The 18,653-nt window shown below is 37.7% G+C and overlaps 2 protein-coding genes across 6 annotated transcripts; both read left to right on the forward strand.

Annotated features, from left to right (window-relative positions):
• Positions 1 to 1,762: 1,762 nt before the first annotated feature.
• si:ch73-352p18.4 (inositol 1,4,5-triphosphate receptor associated 2) lies at positions 1,763 to 5,917 on the forward strand. Of its 3 annotated transcripts, none has more exons than XM_042748911.1 (13): positions 1,763 to 2,007; positions 2,081 to 2,147; positions 2,259 to 2,331; positions 2,400 to 2,427; positions 2,506 to 2,646; positions 4,381 to 4,512; positions 4,617 to 4,761; positions 4,861 to 4,895; positions 5,093 to 5,140; positions 5,233 to 5,309; positions 5,391 to 5,468; positions 5,545 to 5,631; positions 5,704 to 5,917. In XM_042748911.1, exons 1-13 carry the CDS (start codon positions 1,843 to 1,845, stop codon positions 5,846 to 5,848), a joined length of 1,221 nt encoding a protein of 406 aa, XP_042604845.1. In that variant the 5' UTR covers positions 1,763 to 1,842; the 3' UTR covers positions 5,849 to 5,917. The 3 variants fall into 3 exon arrangements, with proteins under 3 accessions (XP_042604845.1, XP_018966064.1, XP_042604844.1); XM_019110519.2 differs by having other exon boundaries at positions 1,764 to 2,007; positions 2,397 to 2,427; XM_042748910.1 differs by having other exon boundaries at positions 1,764 to 2,007; positions 2,084 to 2,147; positions 2,397 to 2,427.
• Positions 5,918 to 6,491: 574 nt separating this feature from the next.
• On the forward strand, positions 6,492 to 17,680 carry camk1ga (calcium/calmodulin-dependent protein kinase IGa). Of its 3 annotated transcripts, XM_042748908.1 has the most exons (14): positions 6,492 to 6,619; positions 7,764 to 7,859; positions 9,235 to 9,335; positions 11,618 to 11,743; positions 13,202 to 13,277; positions 13,362 to 13,499; positions 13,577 to 13,700; positions 13,776 to 13,851; positions 13,930 to 14,042; positions 14,501 to 14,579; positions 15,840 to 15,927; positions 16,007 to 16,314; positions 16,998 to 17,101; positions 17,184 to 17,680. In XM_042748908.1, the coding sequence occupies exons 2-13, from the start codon at positions 7,824 to 7,826 to the stop codon at positions 17,068 to 17,070; spliced, it is 1,338 nt and encodes a 445-aa protein (XP_042604842.1). In that variant the 5' UTR covers positions 6,492 to 6,619; positions 7,764 to 7,823; the 3' UTR covers positions 17,071 to 17,101; positions 17,184 to 17,680. The 3 variants fall into 3 exon arrangements, with proteins under 3 accessions (XP_042604842.1, XP_042604841.1, XP_042604843.1); XM_042748907.1 differs by lacking the exon at positions 6,492 to 6,619 and having other exon boundaries at positions 7,704 to 7,859; XM_042748909.1 differs by lacking the exons at positions 6,492 to 6,619; positions 7,764 to 7,859; positions 9,235 to 9,335 and adding an exon at positions 10,298 to 11,434.
• The last annotated feature ends 973 nt before the right edge of the window (positions 17,681 to 18,653 follow it).

Below are 18,653 nucleotides of genomic sequence, written 5' to 3' on the forward strand. Positions count from 1 at the left end.
TAATCTGGGTGTTCCTGGGTTTCTGGGCATTTTGGGGGTCACTAGGTGTTTTATGGGATCATTGGGGTGTTTTGAGGGTCATTAAGTATTTAGAGAATAATCTGGGTGTTTCAGAGTTCGTTTGGCAGGTTTGGGGATCACTGGGTTTTTTAGGGGATCATTGGGGTGTTTTTGAGGTTTAATAAGTATTTAAGGAGTAATCTTTGTATTCTGGAGTTTCTGGATGTTTTTTGCGGGTCACTGGCTGTTTAAGAGGATCATCATGGTGAATGGGGCATTTTGGGTCTTCACTGTGTTTTTGAGGTTCAGATGGTGTCTCACAGGTCAGTAGGATGTGTTTAAGGCTTATTGTGTGTTTTGACAATCAGTTGTGTTGTATCAGGGCATGAGGGTCAGTGAAAGGTTCTCAAGGGTACGTTCTCTTCCTCTGAGTTGTGTTCTTCTGTCAGGTGGTTTCCTGTCCGTTATGTATATTTCCTCCTCAGCTGAAGGTCGTGACCCTGCATTCTGTTTGATTTGTTTCCTCTCTGTAAGGTCACAATTCATGAAGCAAACGCGTGAACAGAACAATCATGTGGATCTGATTACGATTGTCATTACACGTGATTGTTTGTGTTAGTATGTGTGTGTGTTGTATGATCTTTGCTTTAAGGGTGTGTGCTTGTGTGTGTGTGTGTGTGTGTGTGTGTGTGTGTGTGTGTGTGTGTGAAATGTGCTTCACAGATGTTGTATGAACAATGCGGCCCCAGGGCGGCATAACTCGCCTGCTCTCAATTGTGTGTGTTCTGCGCTAGTTCCGCGTCCCAGCAAGCGGTCCAATTCCAGTCCAGATTCTGCCGTTGCTCTCTCCGTTCACCTCACGCTGAGTCCGAGCGCAAAACAAAAGCATGTAGGGGCTTCAAACAGGATTTGGTCACATGAGATGCTGAAATCTGCCTAATACAGATTAGACGGATCAGCTCTCAAATCATGGGGCTTCGGACACACATGAATGAACTGTTACGGAACCAAACAGTGCTGTACACATTCATAAACAATGAATCTCAGGAGTCAGTGAAGACGGTTCCTTAGATTTCTGAAAGGCTGTCAGAGTTTGATTGTTTTTGTACAGTGGAGTAATTCAGCTCTCAGTTTTTCAGTTCTTGTACTCTGACTCTGATGTGCTCGAACATTAGACACTGCAAACAGTGATTTCTATAGCTTCCTCTTGTGGCCATATTTGGAAATACACCATGCATTTCACTTTTTAGTGTTTCACAAAGGTATAAAATTAAAATGTATATAAAAAAGCTAAATTTGATTTAAATTCCTTGTTTTAATTATTTGCAAAAACAAGTTTATTAATGTTATGTTAAAAAAATGGCTAGGAAAATGACTTAAGCTGCTATTTTAAAAAAACAATAATAAAAAAACAACTAAAAATGTATACAAATGAATAATAAGAATAAATATTTTTATTAAAAAACATAAATGCATTAAATAATTGCATTTCTTTTTATTTATGGATTTATTTTATTTATTTAGATACATTAAGTTCATTGGAATTTCAGCATTATTCAATAAATAGTCAGGAAAATGACTTGAACTGCCAATTTTGATTAAATCATCAGTTTAATAAAGATAAAAAAATACATACAAAATTATAAAAATAAATATACTACACATTTTTTAATTAAAAATGTTATAAAATAAAATTATATTTATTTTTAGTTTTATTTATTCATAGATTTATTTATTTATTCTCTGCTATCTTGTGACTGATGACCTTTGACCCCTTTAGTCTCACATTTGCTGCTGGGGAATTTAGTTTAGAGTGTGACGGTTCCACACTGATCTGCTGTCATGCTGTGGTTTGCTGCTGCTCTGGGATCAGTGGTGTTGTGTGTGTTGAGCGGCTTCACATCACCACGGATGATTCCAGATCAGTGTTCAGTCCTGATGAGCGATAAGAAGATTAAGATTGACTCTTTATCTCTGAACGGACTGCATACAAACACAGCAGCTACGGTAAGAAGAGCTTCACTCTATAGCACAGCACATTTATATGTAGTGTTATATAAGTATGTCAGTGTTTTATCAGCAGATGAATGAATCAGGCCTCAATAATTCTGCTGGACTACTGGGAGACAGTGACGACAGCGATGACGGTACAAAATACACATGCTTACGAACATACCATTGATACTGTACTATCATAATAGCATGTTTTTGGACATGTGGAAGAAAAAGCTTCAGCTGGTATTGTTCACACCAAACAGATCCAGTCTCAGAGAACCTGCTGGCGGCTTCCTGGGAGAGTTTATCCATCATGGACCGACTGGGATTAAAGAGGTAAAGACCCAATGAGACACACACAGTATGCTAATGCTAACGCTAACAGGAAGTGTTTCTCACAGCAGCGTGGAGATGACGGAGGAGGAAGTGGAGGTGAGTCTGTCTGAATGTATGTTAGATGTAGATCCGAACATCTCCAGATGTTGGTAACATCTGTAAAACACCACGCAGAGCGCGTTTACCCAGATTGCAGTGGGGTTTCACTGCGACCAGTACACGCTGACCCAGCGGCTGCAGGCGGAGCGACACGACCTCGGCGTCGCAGAGGAGAACCTGCAGAGAGAGCTGAGACAGAGCAGAGAGATGCTGCAGGTACCGCAGATACTATCACAATGAATGGTTGGGGGAGCGTTGTGAGAGCGTTGTGGAATGTTTGTGAGAGCGTTGTGAGAATGTTATGGAATGGTTGGGAGCATTGTAAGCGTTGTGGAATGTTTGTGAGAGCGTTGTGGGACCGTTGTGGAATGGTTTGTGGGAGTGTTGTGGGAACGTGTGTAGCGTTGTGGGAACGTTGTTGGTTGGGGGAGTGTTGTGGAATGGTTTGGAGTGTGAGTGGGAACGTTGTAGAATGGTTGTGACAGCGTTGTGGAATGGTTGGGGGAGCGTTGTGATGGTTTGGAGCGTTGTGGAATGGTTGTGACAGCGTTGTGGAATGGTTTGGAGTGTTGTGGGAATGTTGTGGAATGGTTGTGACAGCGTTGTGGAATGGTTGGGAGCATTGTAAGTGTTGTGAGAGTGTTGTGGAATGTTGGGGAGCGTTGCGGGAACGTTGTAGAATGGTTGGGAGCATTGTAAGTGTTGTGAGAGCGTTGTGGAATGGTTGGAGTGTTGTGGGAACGTTGTGGAATGGTTGTGACAGCGTTGTGGAATGGTTGTGACAGCGTTGTGGAATGGTTTGGAGTGTTGTGGGAATGTTGTGGAATGGTTGGGGGAGCGTTTTAAGAATGTTGTGAGAGCATTGTGGAATGGTTGTGAGAGCCTGTGGGAGTGTTGTAAGAATGTTGTGAGAGTGTTGTTGGGAGCATTGTGGAATGGTTGGGGGAGCGTTGTAGGAGTGTTGTGGGATGGTTGTGGGAGCTTTGTGAGAGCGTTGTGGAATGGTTGTGGTTACATTGTGAGTGCATTTTGGGTACATTGTAAGTGGGTTGTGAAAAGGTTGTGGGGGATTATAGGGCTGCATTGTAAGGGGATTGTGAAAGGGTTTTGGGACTTTTATCAGAGGCTTGTGAGGGCATTTTGGGCACATTGGTGGAGGGTTGTAACAAAGTTGTGAGGGCATTGTGGGGAATTATGAGAGAGTTTTGGAAGCACTGTGAGAAGATTTTGGAACATTTTTTAGAGCTTTGTCAGAGGTTTGTGGGGATGTTGTGAGAAAGTTATGGGAGTGTTATGTTGTGGGACATATTTAGAGCATTCTGAGAAGGTTGACAGCATTTTGAGAGGGTTGCGAGAGTGTTGTAGGATATCATGGGAGAATTGTGAGAGGGCTGTGGAATAGTCCTTTAGGAAAGCATTGTGGCACAATTTTTAGAGTGCTATGAGAGGGTTCATTAAGCATTGTGAGAGAGTTGTGGTGATGTTGTGGGAGCATATTGGAGGCATTTTGGGTACATTGTGAGAAGGTTGTGAGTGAGGTGTTGTGGAGAATTATGTGAGAACTGTGAGAAGGTTGTTTTTAAGCTTGTTATAAGAGGGTTCTGGACATATTGCAGTAGTAACATTATCAGAGGGTTGTGAGGGCATTGTGGGAGTATTGTGAAACACTTGTGGTAGCATTGTGAGAAGGTTGTGACTGCATTGTGAGTGCATTGTGGGATGTTGTGAGGTCATTTTGTGTAAGGGATGTGATTGAGGGTGTTATTGGGGAAATCATGGGTGCATTGTTAGAGGGTTGTGAGGATGTTTGCAAAGGAGTTATAAAACAGTTGTTAGACCTTTATGAAGAGATTGGGGGGTGGGGGGTGCTGTGGGAGCATCGTGAGAGTGTAGTGGGGACATTGTCAAAGAGTTGCAAGAGTGTTGGGAAGGGTTTGTGTCATCTTGCAGGTGTTGTATGAACGCCTACATGAGGTGGACAGCAAAAAGATGGTGCAGCAGATGGAGAACAACCTGCAGATGCTTGAAAGCAACATGGACAATGTCCTCAAAACAGCAGAGACGCTCGGAGCTGCACACCAGGTACCTTACAAAATCAAACACCTCCAGCCAGAGTTGTCACACCACAGACAGTGCACTGAGCCTTTCATATTAACCATGAATTGTTCATGTTTTGCATGCATCAGGAAGCGCGCGTCAGTCATGCAGTAGAGCTGATGTCAGTACACGTGGAGCATCTCAAGAGACGTCACGCTACAGAGAGCGAGGAGATGCTGGAGGTCAGAAAGCTGCTCCACAGGAGGAAGGGTCGATTGCACAGTGACTCCACAGGTCAGTGCTGCCCCTAGTGGCCTGGAGGACATCTGAGACTCACATCACAGTCTTTAAATAAATCTGTACGCTTATATAATTAGAGTTTTCCTCAAACAGATGATCGAGAGCTGTTCAGATATTCATCACAACAGGTAACTGACCATGAATGAACTGTAAGACTCACACTTACTCCTCAGTAAATCAATAACTCATATTTAAAGACTATTTAAAAGCCTTTTCCATAGAATGAGAGTTTAAAGTTTTTTTGGCTTGATGGAGTTCTAACTCTCATTACCTTTAGTTTTGTATTATTCCGATAATCAATACTAGCTTGTGTTTTTTGTTGTAGCCGACACGTCGCAGGGTCAGCATCACCTTCCTCCCGACTCAATCTGAGGTACGTGTTTATGGACCATATTCCAGCGTTCGTTTCTTCAGGTTTAGCATCTGAATGTTCTCATGAGTCTTGGTGGGTTTTTATTTCTGCAGTTGAAGCATCTAGAGGCTTCGTTTCTGGAGAACTGCAAAGCTAGTTTGGATGCAAAGAAGCCGCAAGCAGACAGGAGGTAAAACCACACGTCCTTACATTTGAGAGTAGCTAAAACTTAATTCAGCCAGAAATATTTATTATTTTCTGTATCTCTCAGACAGGAAGTAGTTCCAGCCGATTCTCCCGCGTGCAGTCTAAACCAAGATGATGACTTGGACAGCAGCGTGTTTCAAAGGTAAAACGCAGCCAATACTCTTGAGATGTATTTGTACACTATGTGAGTATATGTGACCACATTTCGTATTCGACAGTGCAACGCAAATCACGTCGCTCCGCCATCGCCGTCGTTATTCTCCTACAGGAAGTTCATTTGAGGGGGAGGAGTCCAACCCTGAGCTGTATGTTTACATGTAATTATCATAATTTATGTGCATTAATAATACCATTGACATGCTGTGTGATGTTTGCAGATGTCCCGCTCCGCCACAGCGCCCCCTGTTGTCCAGGAGGTCTACATGCGGCCGGATCGTCAGAATGTTTTTGCTTGTATTCGTTCTCATGATGCTGATGGCGGCTCTTTTATATGTTGTCATGAGTGTTTGTATAAATAACTGATGGTTTAGTGTGGTTATTTGATCTTAAACGACTAGTTTAGTTAAAAATAAACATTCTGTAAAAACCGAATCATGAATGAATGGGCGTTTCTGTTTTGAGTGGGTTGAGTGTAATTGACTGTGTTTCCACCAGGTGGCAGTGGTGAGTTACTTACTCATTCACTCTTTACTGAGCACCAGATGAACTTAACTGGATTATAGTGTTACCTATGTGAATGTGGCTGCGCACGTCTGCCCTGAACACAATACAAACAGATCAGCATTAAACATTCTGGTTTAATGCAGCTGAATGTGCTTGTTTCTCCTGAAACAGGTGCAAAGCCATGGCAACAGATTAATGATGCTAATTAACAGTAATTAAATTCAGAGAGACAATGAGAAGCTTCAAAACTGAATCGTTCACAATTCAGCAGCTGTTGCTCATTTCACGCTGCTTCTATTTGGATTGTTCTGGTAATGAATGCACTGGACAGAGATATTAATATTCAATTATGTGGCTTCATGCAGTTTATGAATGAAAAACAGGTCCTTATAATTGAATAATAGAGTTGAATGAATGTCATCTGGGTTAGATTAAACTTTCATCCTCGTTTCGCTGAAATTATATCAACGCTTGGAGACGTTTGATAATCACAGGCTCCTTGGAATAAATTACCGCTTCTGCTTCCTGTCCTGTGAATTTTAGAGCATCTTAAACCCACCCACATCCTGCTGCGTAGCCAATCACAGCTCAGAATGAGAAATGAGATCAGGAAGCGCTCTTAATTTTCTGGTAAGGTAATTTTAACCAGATTAAACTGACTCACAGGAACTGAAATTGTTCTTAAACGAGCATCTACTGTTGATAAAGACACACACAGACCGTTATCTTAAAGATAAATATTCATCAGTGACTTTAAAAAAAAAAATGTGAATGACAGAAAATTATGCAAATAAACTAAGTGAAATTATGTTAATAATTAAATAATGACATAGTTATGTTACATTTATATTAAATTATATAATATTATTTGTTGATAAAAATGACTTCAGAAATTTTTCTAGTTTTGGTAAACAGAGATAAATATTTATTAGTAAACTTCATTTTGTCAAGTCTGACTTCATAATCAACATTTTTGACATTGAAAAACAATGTGCATCACAGAAAATAATGCAAAAATATGTTTCATTTACATTAAACATGTATTATATATTATTTGTTTTTAAAATAACGGTTTACCATAATATCTGAAGAAGCACTATTGAAAGAAGATAAATAAATCAACTGATTTCATATTAAATCATTTTGGTATTTTATTTATTTATTATTATTGTCATCATATTGGGTCATTGTAATTATTGGTATAATTAAAAAAAAATATTTGTAATTTTTTGTATTATGTAATTATTATTACTGTAATCTGATGTAATATTACTGCAGATGATTGAGCCGTGTGTAATGATGGTAACTGTATTATGAAGAGTTAAGGTGTAAGACAGAAGATCTGATGATGTAACGCAGACTAACAGATGGACCTTGTGCTGACACACACACACACACACACACACGGCTCATGCAGCTTCATGTGCTTCACTAACACTCTCCATGTGTGCCTCTGTACAACATATATAATCATCAAATCTAACAGATATTAGCACACTAACAGGAAGTGAGTGAATGTGAATGACAGCAGTGTGACAGACTGAACAAACACAGACAGTAAACTCATGCATGATGCATAACTATATTAGATTATGATCACTCACTGAAATGATTCACACAGGTGAGTGTGCTCTAAACCACAAATACATGCAGTTGTTTTTCATCGTTAAAGTGCAAGTTAGCATATTTATTTAATATGAGATATCACGTTCAGTTTGAAAGTGAGCCTCTTTTACTCTCTTTGTATTGCAGTGTTGCTCTGATTGGCTCTCAGGTGGTCGCGGGTGACGTCACGCGCCTCGGCCCCGCCCCCCGCGCGCTCTAGTGCAGGTAGATGCTCCTCGGCTCTCACTCCTGCTGTCTGCTTCAGGTAAGACACATCATACTCATCTTCATTAATAACATTTCACTCGGAGTTTATTATGCTTGCTTTCATTTACTGTAGCGGCGTAAGACTGAGTTGTTCAGTTTCGTTTTTCTAAACTCAGTTTCTCAACTGTAAATGTTGCCTGATGTATAAATGTTAAACGTTAAAAAGACAGTCATTAAAAGAGGAAAGATAAATGTTAATGTAAACGTGTAGTTGTTGAATCTTGAATATAATGAAAAGTGCATGCATTAAAGTTTAGTACTATTCGTAACAGTTTAACGTTGTATAATGTAATAATGTTTATTAATATTATTAAATAACGTTATTGTGAAATTGGTATCACTTTACAGTAAAGTCTCATTAGTTAACATTAGTTAATTAATTAGTTACACTGTAAAAAAAAGAAAAGAAGAAGAAAAAGTTTAAAAACAAGTTTATTGGGGAACATTACATTTGACAAGAAAATACTGTTTCAGTTTTGCTTCTTCAAAATGTAATGTTAATTTAATTGCCTGCCGTTTCTTTGTAATTAATTGTTAAATAAACCTTCTATACCATTTCTTATCAGTGTAACATGAACTAATATAGAGCAGTATATATATATATATATATATATATATTATATATATATATATATATATATATATATATATATATATACAGTCAAACCAAAAAATTATTCAGACAGGCATAATTAAGTGTGAAAATAACCATATGATATACAGTAAATTCAAAATATTCCAGATATAATTTTTTTATATTTTTTTACTAGTGGGTGCAGCATATTATACCCAAAAATTCTTCATACAGTAAAACTGATAAAAATTAGGGACTTTTTGACCTGACCGTGTTTTGTTACATACCTTTCTATCAAAGTTATCTGACATTATCAAGATGAATTTGTTCTGATAGAGTTCTTGTCATATTTTATGAATTTTTTCTGGTAATATGTGGTGTATGTTGTGAATGTTGAAGCTGTCTGTATGATTTGTGGTTTGACTGCATGCAAATTAATCTTTGTTACTGTTTGTCATAGTTTTTTGTGTGATTTGTGGATAGTGTGAATGCAAATTAATCTTTGTTACTGTTAATTACACTGAGATGATGGTAAGCATAAAGATAAAAAACAACAACAACAAAAAAACAACTACTTTACTGTGCAGTAAAAATCTAATGTTCAGTTCACATGAACAAATACAGTTCTGGTGGTGTGTGATTTTGCTCCAGATATCAGTGTGAGAGTTAATGCAGTGACCCACATAGAGAGGTCAAAGGTCAGAGATTAAAACTCACGTTGATGTAAGAGTGATGAACAGACACACATGTGAGGTTTATGTAAGTGTCATCATGCTGAATGAACGTGTGTTTGCTGCAGGAATCCTCAGCCGCGATGGGTCGGAAGGAGATCGACTGCAGCTGGAAGAAAATCACCAACAACATCAAGGACATTTTCGACTTCAAAGAGGTTCTGGGGTCGTAAGTATCGAGCGTGATTTCTCTGAACCGTGTGGCTGTGTGCTGAGTCAGAAATCAGCGCAGCGCTCCTGAAGGTGTTTTTGCTATTACAGGATCAGCAGCTTTAGCTCTCAGAGGACACACATGCGCTCCACAGCAGTGCTAATCGGAGCCTGAGACACAGATTAACGGATTGAGGCCCAGGGGACATCTTTATCAATGAAGCCCTTCATCCTCTCTTTCTTACTGAGAGAAACCTGGAGGAACCGTTTAGCAACTATACGTAATATTACAAGGCATTATTCAGCGTTGAGAAGTGTTATGAAGCTTCATGGAACATTATGAGCTGTTATAAAGCCTCACGAAGTGTTCTGAAGTGTTATGAAGCATAATAAAGCATTTTGAATTGTTATGAAGCTGTGAGAGGGACTGTTATCTCTTATGACAGTTTATGAAGGGTTATGAAGCGTAATTATATATTATAAAGTATTGTTAAGTGTACTGAGGCATTGTGAAGCGTTACAGCATAAAACTTTATGAAGCATTATTAGATGTTTAATAGGCATTATTATGACACTTTATGAGGTGCTATGAAGCTTTATGAAATTTAATGAAGCTTTATGGAGCTGTATGTGTTACTATTAGCCTATATTAGGAATTGTATAGTTTTATGAAGCATTGTGAGCCATTATGAGGAGTTATGAAGTGCTATAAAGCATTATAAAGTGTTCCAATATGCTATGAATTTAAGATAATATACAGTAAGCTCTTATGACACTTTATGAAGGGTTATGAAGATTTAAGAGTATTGTGAGATTTTATGAAGGTTTATGAAGAGTTTATTAAGATGTTTTGATGTATTTTGTGAGTATGGGTTTGGGTTTATGTAGTTAGTTAGTTTTTTTTGTAAGGCTGTACTGAACTATTATGATATGATGTGTTGTTTTTTGTGTTGATTGTTTGTTAGGTTTGTAAGGCATAGCGAACAATTACGAGGCAGTGCTGTGAAGGTTTATGAACCTTTACAAACTATTTTAAACTGTTATAAAGCTATAAGATCTTACAACACATTATTAAGGTTATGAAGCTTTATGGAATATGCAGCACTGTAAGGTGTTCTGAACCATTGAATCAGATGTTGTGAAATCTTATGAAGCTTAATGAGTTGTTATTAAAGTCGTCCAATGAAGCTATGCTACAAAGCTTTAAGAGACAATATAAGCTCATATGATATTTTATGAAGGGTTATGAAGCATCTTGAAGTGTTTTGAAGCTTTATGAGGCACTGTAAGGTGTTAGAAAGCTTCATCAGACATACTGGACCACTATAAAGCATTATAAAGTGTTATGAAACTTTATGAAGCTTTATAAGCTCTAATGGAGCTGTATGAAGTGTTATAAGAAGTATTATGAGGGCAGTGTAAGGTGTTTCAAAGCTTTGCAAGGCATACTAAGGAATAGAGAAGAATTAAGAGGTGAATCATTAAGCCGTTATACAGCTCTGAGATATTATAAGAGTCAGGAAATCTTTTGAATTATCTGTAAGTTGATATAGTGGTTTGTTGACCATTTTGTCACCTGTCAGTCTTCATCTGCGGGTGAATGAGACACAGACATCAGAGAACATCCTGACACTAGTCAATTAGAGGATTACTGAGCGGTGAATGTACATGGGTTTACCAAGCTACACTACAGGGACATACTTGCCTCCAGAAGAGAACTAAATCTGACGAATCTTTGCTAATTGTGTTAAGTTTAACGACTGCTTCCTGTAAATTATGGATGAATTGAGTGCCGTAATTGGATTCTGTAGACCTTCATGTTGATTACAGTATGTTTGGAGAGTTGGCAAGGTCTGACTGACTTCACAAAATCATCCACTCATTAATTAAATGGTAACTAATGTGATAAACTTGCTGTTGGAGTGTGCTTTCACACATAGATGGTTTGAGAAGGTGCCAAGCATGGTGAGAACATTGGGTGGTTGCAGTGGTGTTCGGGATTAAAGGCATTGTGGGCTAATCAGTCATGAGGGGCAGCACTGGGTCTCTTATATAACACACAGTAATCCTCCTCCTAGGACGGTTATTCATGGGACAGGTGGACTCATGATTGACCAGGTGGGTTCAAGTCTTGGACACACACAGCACAGCCTTGTGCAGACGGATTAGGGCTGATCTCCATGCAGTGAACTTAAAGCTCACTGGGACTCCAACATTTAAGAGCGTCACATACTGCAGAACAGATTGTGTTGTTGTTTATGTGGTCAAAATGTTCATCTCCTTTAAACTGTGTTTCTGCAGGGGCTCGTTTTCTGAGGTTTACCTGGTGCGAGAGAGAAAGACGGGGAGCTTCTACGCCCTGAAGTGTGTGAAGAAGAAACAGCTGCACCACTCCAACCTTGAGAACGAGATCAAAGTGCTGAAGAGGTGCGAGAAAAAGCAAGAACACCACAAACACCACAGAACAGTATCACCGACACTACAGACCATAAACATCACAGCCCACTAGTATAAATACTTCCCAGATCACCAATATAGTCATCACAGATCCTTATCATAGAAACTACAGACCATTAACACCACAGAGCCATAAAACACACTCAAATCACAAATATAATCACAGATCATCATCACAAACTACAAACTACTAACATAAATACCACATACCTCTAACACAAACACAGATCACTAAAATAAACACTCAGATCACAAACATAATCATCAGACACTACAGACCACAAATATAACAGACCCCAATATAGAAACCACAGACCAATATAAACAACACTTTAAACCTCAGACATAACAGACCGCTAATATAAACACTCATATCACAAATATAAATATCACAGACCATTATAACTTCTGACCATAAACACCACATACCAATATCACATGCACTACAGACCACTAAGTCCATAAAAATAAGCTTCACAGCTTTTTTTAACAAACACATCTGGATGTAAACAACACAGACTAATAATATAAACACTACAGACCCATATTGCCAACACTATACAGGCCATAAACACCACAGACCATAAAATCTACAGGCCATAAACACCACAGACCATAAAATCTACAGACCATAAACACTACAGACCATAAAATCTACAGACCATAAACACCACAGACCATAAACACTACAGACCATAAAATCTACAGACCATAAACACCACAGACCATAAAATCTACAGACCATAAACACTACAGACCATAAACACCACAGACCATAAACACCACAGACCATAAAATCTACAGACCATAAAATCTACAGACCATAAACACTACAGACCATAAAATCTACAGACCATAAACACCATAAAATCTACAGACCATAAACACCACAGACCATAAACACTACAGACCATAAACTCTACAGACCATAAACTAACAGACCTCTACAGACCATAAAATCTACAGACCATAAACACCATAAAATCTACAGACCATAAACACCACAGACCATAAACACTACAGACCATAAACACTACAGACCATACACTACAGACCATAAAATCTACAGACCATAAACGCTAAACAGACCCTATAGACCATACAATCTACAGACCATAAAATCTACAGACCATAAAACGCCACAGACCATAAAAGCTACAGACCATAAACGCTACAGACCATAAAAGCTACAGACCATAAAAGCTACAGACCATAAAATCTACAAACCATTAACAACACAGACCATAAAATCTACAGACCATAAACACTACAGACCATAAACACTACAGACAATTAGCGCAAACACCTTTGACTCCACAATGTGCACCACAGACCACAATCCCTAAAACAACTGACAAAACACAACAAACCAGCACCAAACACCACATTCTGGATTCTTCTAAGTCTCTCTCTCTCTCTGTCTTTCAGGATAAAGCATGATAATGTGGTGGGGCTGGAAGATTTCTACGAAACGAGGACACACTATTACCTGGTCATGGAGCTGTACGTGTTTAATAATGCCTGCAATATACACGCAAATCAATCCCACACTGCATTTAAACATTGTTTTAACATGTTTTTGTGCGAAGTGTCGGGTGGAGAGCTCTTCGACCGTATTCTGGATCGAGGTGTTTACACGGAAAAGGACGCCAGCTGTGTGATCAAACAGGTCCTGGAGGCCGTTTCCTACCTGCATCAGAACAGCATCGTCCACAGAGACCTGAAGGTAAGAGAAGACAATCTCCTAAGACTTGAGTTTTTAACGAAACGTCATTAACCGTCCATGATTTTATTTGTCTGTAGCCTGAGAACCTGTTGTACTACAGTCCAGAGGAGAACGCCAAGATCATGATCAGCGACTTCGGTCTGTCCAAGATGGCTGATCACGGTGTGATGTCCACAGCCTGCGGAACACCAGGATATGTTGGTGCGAGCATTTTTACGCAATCATATTTCAATAAAATTTCTGTTAGGTTTCTTATAATGTGGTGTTTCTCCTCAGCTCCGGAGGTTCTGGGTCAGAAACCGTACAGTAAAGCTGTGGACTGCTGGTCTATCGGAGTCATAACCTACATCTTGTGAGTCTGGGCTCATGTAGACTCTTCTGAGAGACATTCAGTTGTGTTTTTCCTTCAATCTCTTATGTGTTTGTTTAGGCTGAGCGGCTACCCGCCGTTTTATGAGGAGAACGAAACGCGCCTGTTCTCCAAAATCATGAAGGCAGAATACGCCTTCCACTCTCCGTACTGGGACGAAATCTCTGAGTCAGGTGCGTCACAGACACTTTACAGACGCAGAGGCCTCATAAACAAGAAGAGAGCTGTATTACATCAACTTCTATAAAGATTATTCAGGCATAGATCTTTTTTCCCATGTGAATAATTGTGATTAAACTCTATTTCCTTTTTTCAGTTCAGATCAGTTCAATTCATTCAGCTGTCCATTTTAGTGAATCAATTTATAACTGATACTGAAGAATCATTACATAGATTTGATTCAGTGATTGATTTAATTGATTCAGCAAATCGAATGAATTGATTTAGTGAACAGATCCCATTGATTCAGTGAATCGACTCACTTGATCCACTATTCGACTCACTTGACTCAGCAAGTCGATTTATGACTGATTCAGATGTATTACAACATCAACTCCTACAGAGATTATTCAGGCATAGATTACCCTGTGAATAATTGAGACTAAATTCTCTTTCCTTTTGGTTTCTGCAGCAAAGGACTTCATCAGGCACATGCTGGAGAAGAACCCTAACAAACGCTTCACCACCGAACAAGCACTCAGTCATCCATGGTGAGAAAAATAAGAGAATCCCAGTGCTGTTTTACATTCAGTCATGAATAAACATGAATAAAGAAATGTATTCATGAATAAAAGTATTGGCCTATGGAAGAAAAAAAACTGATTCAAGACTAACTCAATGTTCAAATAATGGTAAAAACAATTTTATTGATTTATTAATAAACATACAAATGAATTACCGTATTGACATGAATATAATTTTTTTGTTTATAATTAAACATATCGATTCATAAATAAACATTCTCATTTTCAAATAAATATGCTGATTCATTCATTATGAATAAACATATTTATGCATTAGCAACTTAAATATATAAGCAAAATAATGCATAAAACATGCAGATTCAAAATGAAGTATACTGGTTTAACACTCACAAGAAACATACAGTGCGTTAGATAAGTAATCATAATTATAAATGACTAAATAAATGTATAAGTTGCATGTAGATTCATAAATAAGTATACAGATGTATGAATGAAAATTCATTTTAATATAACCAAGGTGATTTATGAATAAACACTGATTAATGAAAAAACAAGGCATGGTGAATAAACATACTTGCATGAATAAACTAATGCATATTATATAATAAAAATATATAATATGATATAATAATATATAATAGTAATATACTGATTTATGAATAAACATGGTATGATAAATCAACTTAATTATTCATAAACTAAATACACTGTTTTATGAATAAATATTCATTTTTAAATGAGCATGTTGATTCATGAATGAACAAATACAATTTCATGAAAAAAAGTATGGTGAAAAATCATACTTTTTCATTAATAAACAAATAAACATACTGATACTTGAATAAATATATTGGTTTATGAATAAGCATTAATTTTAAAAGAAGCATGTTTATTATTTATACATTCGTTTATTCATGAATAAGTAGGATTATTCATCAAACATGCAGATTCATAAGTATACAGATTTGTGAATAAAAATCATTTTAAAATAAGCATGCATAAACGCTGATTCATGAAAAAAAACATGGTATGATGAATTAACAGACTCTCCTCATAATCTGATGCATAAAAACATGCAGATTCTAAAATAAATATGCTGATTTATTAATATATGTTAATTTCGAAAAGCATTAATAAACACTGATTCATGAAGGGGGGAAAATGTATGCTGAGTAATCATACTTATGAAAGAACTGAAACTTGGAAATAAACTAGCATGTTGGTAAGTAAGTCTTGTGATTTGTGAATGCTGGTTGATCTGTTCAGGATCAGTGGAGACACGGCACACAATGACAACATCATTCATTCGGTCTGTGAGCAGATGCAGAAGAACTTTGCCAGATCTAAATGGAAGGTGAGCGAGAGAGCAGATCATGTATTCGGTTCATTATTAGTGATTACGGGATGTCTGTATGACGATGCGTGTGTTTCAGCGGGTCATTAACGTGACGGTGGTGGTCAGTCACATGCGGCGGCTCCAGCTGGCACACGCTGACCCTCTGGCCCCGGCCCCGCTCATCCAGGTGCTGGACGTGTCGTCTCCCGGCCCGCCCCCCAATGAGCTGGACACCAATGGGAACCCCTCGTGCAGTCACATGACCCTGTCGCCTCACGCTGATGTCAGCAGGGGGCGGAGCCAGCTCAAGGCCTGCAAGAGCGAGCCGATGCACGCGCTGGTCGTCAGTGAGACGGGGCAACACACGTATCACTCCGAGTCCGACCTGCCCTGCGCCGCTAACAGGTGCAAACCTGCCATCTTTGATTTTTCATCAAATCAGACTATTAATTCATTTCCGTTTTTGATTACGTATATTTGGAATTGAATCCATCTACCATTTTGGGGAACTTCAATAAGCCGGTAGCAATTGCAATTATTCCATGTTCACGGTTGATCAGTTCATCAGTGAATCAATTCATAACTGATTAATCGATTCTTAACTGATACCAAAGAATCATTTCATACATTTTTGATTCAGAGACTGATTTAATTGATTCAACAAATGGAATGAATTGATTTAGTGAACAGATCCTATGGATTTGGTGAATCGAGCCAGCGAATCTGTTCTCTTGATTCAATCGACTCACTTGACTCAGTGAGTCGATTCATAACTCTGATTCAATTATTAGTTCGCATCATCACTCAAATATGTTCGCTGAAGTCTCCTTGTGGCAATATTTTCGTGATGGTTTAATACGACAAAAACTATTAATAAAAATTCCAGTTTTCAACTATTTTGCAATTTATTGCTTATAATTAATGGAAAATATTGATATTTCATATATTATATAAATATTAATTTACAAATGCTTTTTAAGTAAAATCTTACTGATAAATAACTATTAAATATTTGGTTGAAGTTAAAAGTTCATTTCATTGTAAATGTGTCAGCGATGTCAATGATTTTTTCTCTCTCTGTGTTTCAGATCAGACAAAGTGACATGTTGCACAGATGGGCGGGGCCAGTCCCTGCAGACCGGGGTTTGCTCTGTGATGTAACCGTCTGATTGACAGCTGTCAGTCAAATGAAGTGAGTAGGGCTTGGGCCCGCTGCTTTGAGCGTCTCGTGACAGTACTGGTGTGTGACGTCTCTTCTTCTGTGTCTCTCTCAGATCCTGCGCTCGTAGGATGATCAAGTGTGTGTTTTTCACAGTCATTTCGGGATCCATCGCAAGCCGAGTGCCAATCGCTCACACACACGTCTATGTCTCAAATCTTCATCTCTCACTAGCGAAAGTGTCATTTTGAGGAGTTCGAGAATATCATTTCTTTCAGGAATTCAGGATGAGGCAGGTTTATTGTATTATTATCATACGATAGTCGTATTTGGGCCAATGGCGGTGCATCATGGGAAGGGCGGATCACATGTGCCACTGTTTTACTGTGAACGGCTGCAGGTTTGAGTGTTTTTAAGCTAAGAACTGTGTTTAAATCTTATTTTCTTATTTTAAACACGCTGTTGTATTCTCTATATTTATGTTTTATAAATGCATATGAGATTATTGTATCTGATATTAAGAGGCTTATTACATGCCCTGCTGTAATCCATAAACACGCTGCTGTATGTCTGTATTAAAAAACATAAAATGATTTACACACCAACATAATATCCTGGAGAATTCATCTGTGTTTTATTGTCTTTTCACCTTCAAAAGTTGTCTGTTTTTGGAATTGCATGCTAGTATACTACTCATATCATATCTTCTCCAGTATGCAGAAATGTTTGTGCACAAAATACCTACTAAATTTTTATAAATGTGCAGTACTCGGGTGATATTTACACAAACTTAGATTAAAATATGAAATGTAATATATAAAATATATACCCAGTTTGATTTTAATTTTAGTTGAAGTTTAATCATTTTAGTATGTGCTTTTATTTTTTATTTAGCTTTAATTTATTTTAGTGTTATGAATACACTTTTAGTGAACAGATCTTACTGATTCAAAGAATCGATTCAATCGAGTCAGCAAATCAGTTCAACGAATCGGTTCACTTGATTCAGCGAATCGACTCACTCCATTCTCCATTTGATTCAACAAGTTGTTTCACGACTGATTCAGCGATTTGATTCATGAATAATTCAGTGAGTCAATTCATAACTCTGATTCAGTGATTCATTTGCATCGCCACTCAAAAATGTTCACTGAATCTCCACATAGCATGCTTTTAAATGGTTTAATGGAAAAAAAGCTAATTAATATTGCAGTTTTAAACTATATTGCAATGTATTGCTTTTAATGACTAGAAAATATCTGTATTTTATACATAACAGTTTTTTTTTTTTTACTTGATACATTAATACATACAACTTTTTTAATGTAATGGCTGAGGTAAAAATTAATTTCATTTTAAAAATGTCAATTGAACTTCTCTGCATCATTCAGATCGGACAGAGTGACTTTTATAGTATTTAATAATATTTTAAATGAGTTTTTAAAAATATTTTTCAGTTTTCATTGTAACTTTAAAGTTTTAGTAAATTTGTTTTTTTCTTTTGCCATTTTTATTACAGTTTTTACTATTTTGCTTCAGTTATTAATTAATGAAACCCTTTTTAAACAGTTTTAGGTATTGATAA

The sequence above is a fragment of the Cyprinus carpio genome, chromosome B22 (assembly GCF_018340385.1).
Source record: "Cyprinus carpio isolate SPL01 chromosome B22, ASM1834038v1, whole genome shotgun sequence".
NCBI lineage: Eukaryota > Metazoa > Chordata > Actinopteri > Cypriniformes > Cyprinidae > Cyprinus > Cyprinus carpio.

Excerpts from the sequence above, each read along its gene's own strand:
- si:ch73-352p18.4 (XM_019110519.2), top strand. The coding sequence starts at position 1,843 with ATGCTGTGGTTTGCTGCTGCTCTGGGATCAGTGGTGTTGTGTGTGTTG. Across the intron at positions 4,513-4,616 it reads CGCTCGGAGCTGCACACCAG|GAAGCGCGCGTCAGTCATGC; the intron begins GTACCTTACAAA and ends TGCATGCATCAG. Across the intron at positions 4,896-5,092 it reads TCAGATATTCATCACAACAG|CCGACACGTCGCAGGGTCAG; the intron begins GTAACTGACCAT and ends TTTTTGTTGTAG.
- camk1ga (XM_042748908.1), top strand. The coding sequence starts at position 7,824 with ATGCTCCTCGGCTCTCACTCCTGCTGTCTGCTTCAG. Across the intron at positions 7,860-9,234 it reads ACTCCTGCTGTCTGCTTCAG|GAATCCTCAGCCGCGATGGG; the intron begins GTAAGACACATC and ends TGTTTGCTGCAG. Across the intron at positions 14,580-15,839 it reads CAAGCACTCAGTCATCCATG|GATCAGTGGAGACACGGCAC; the intron begins GTGAGAAAAATA and ends TGATCTGTTCAG.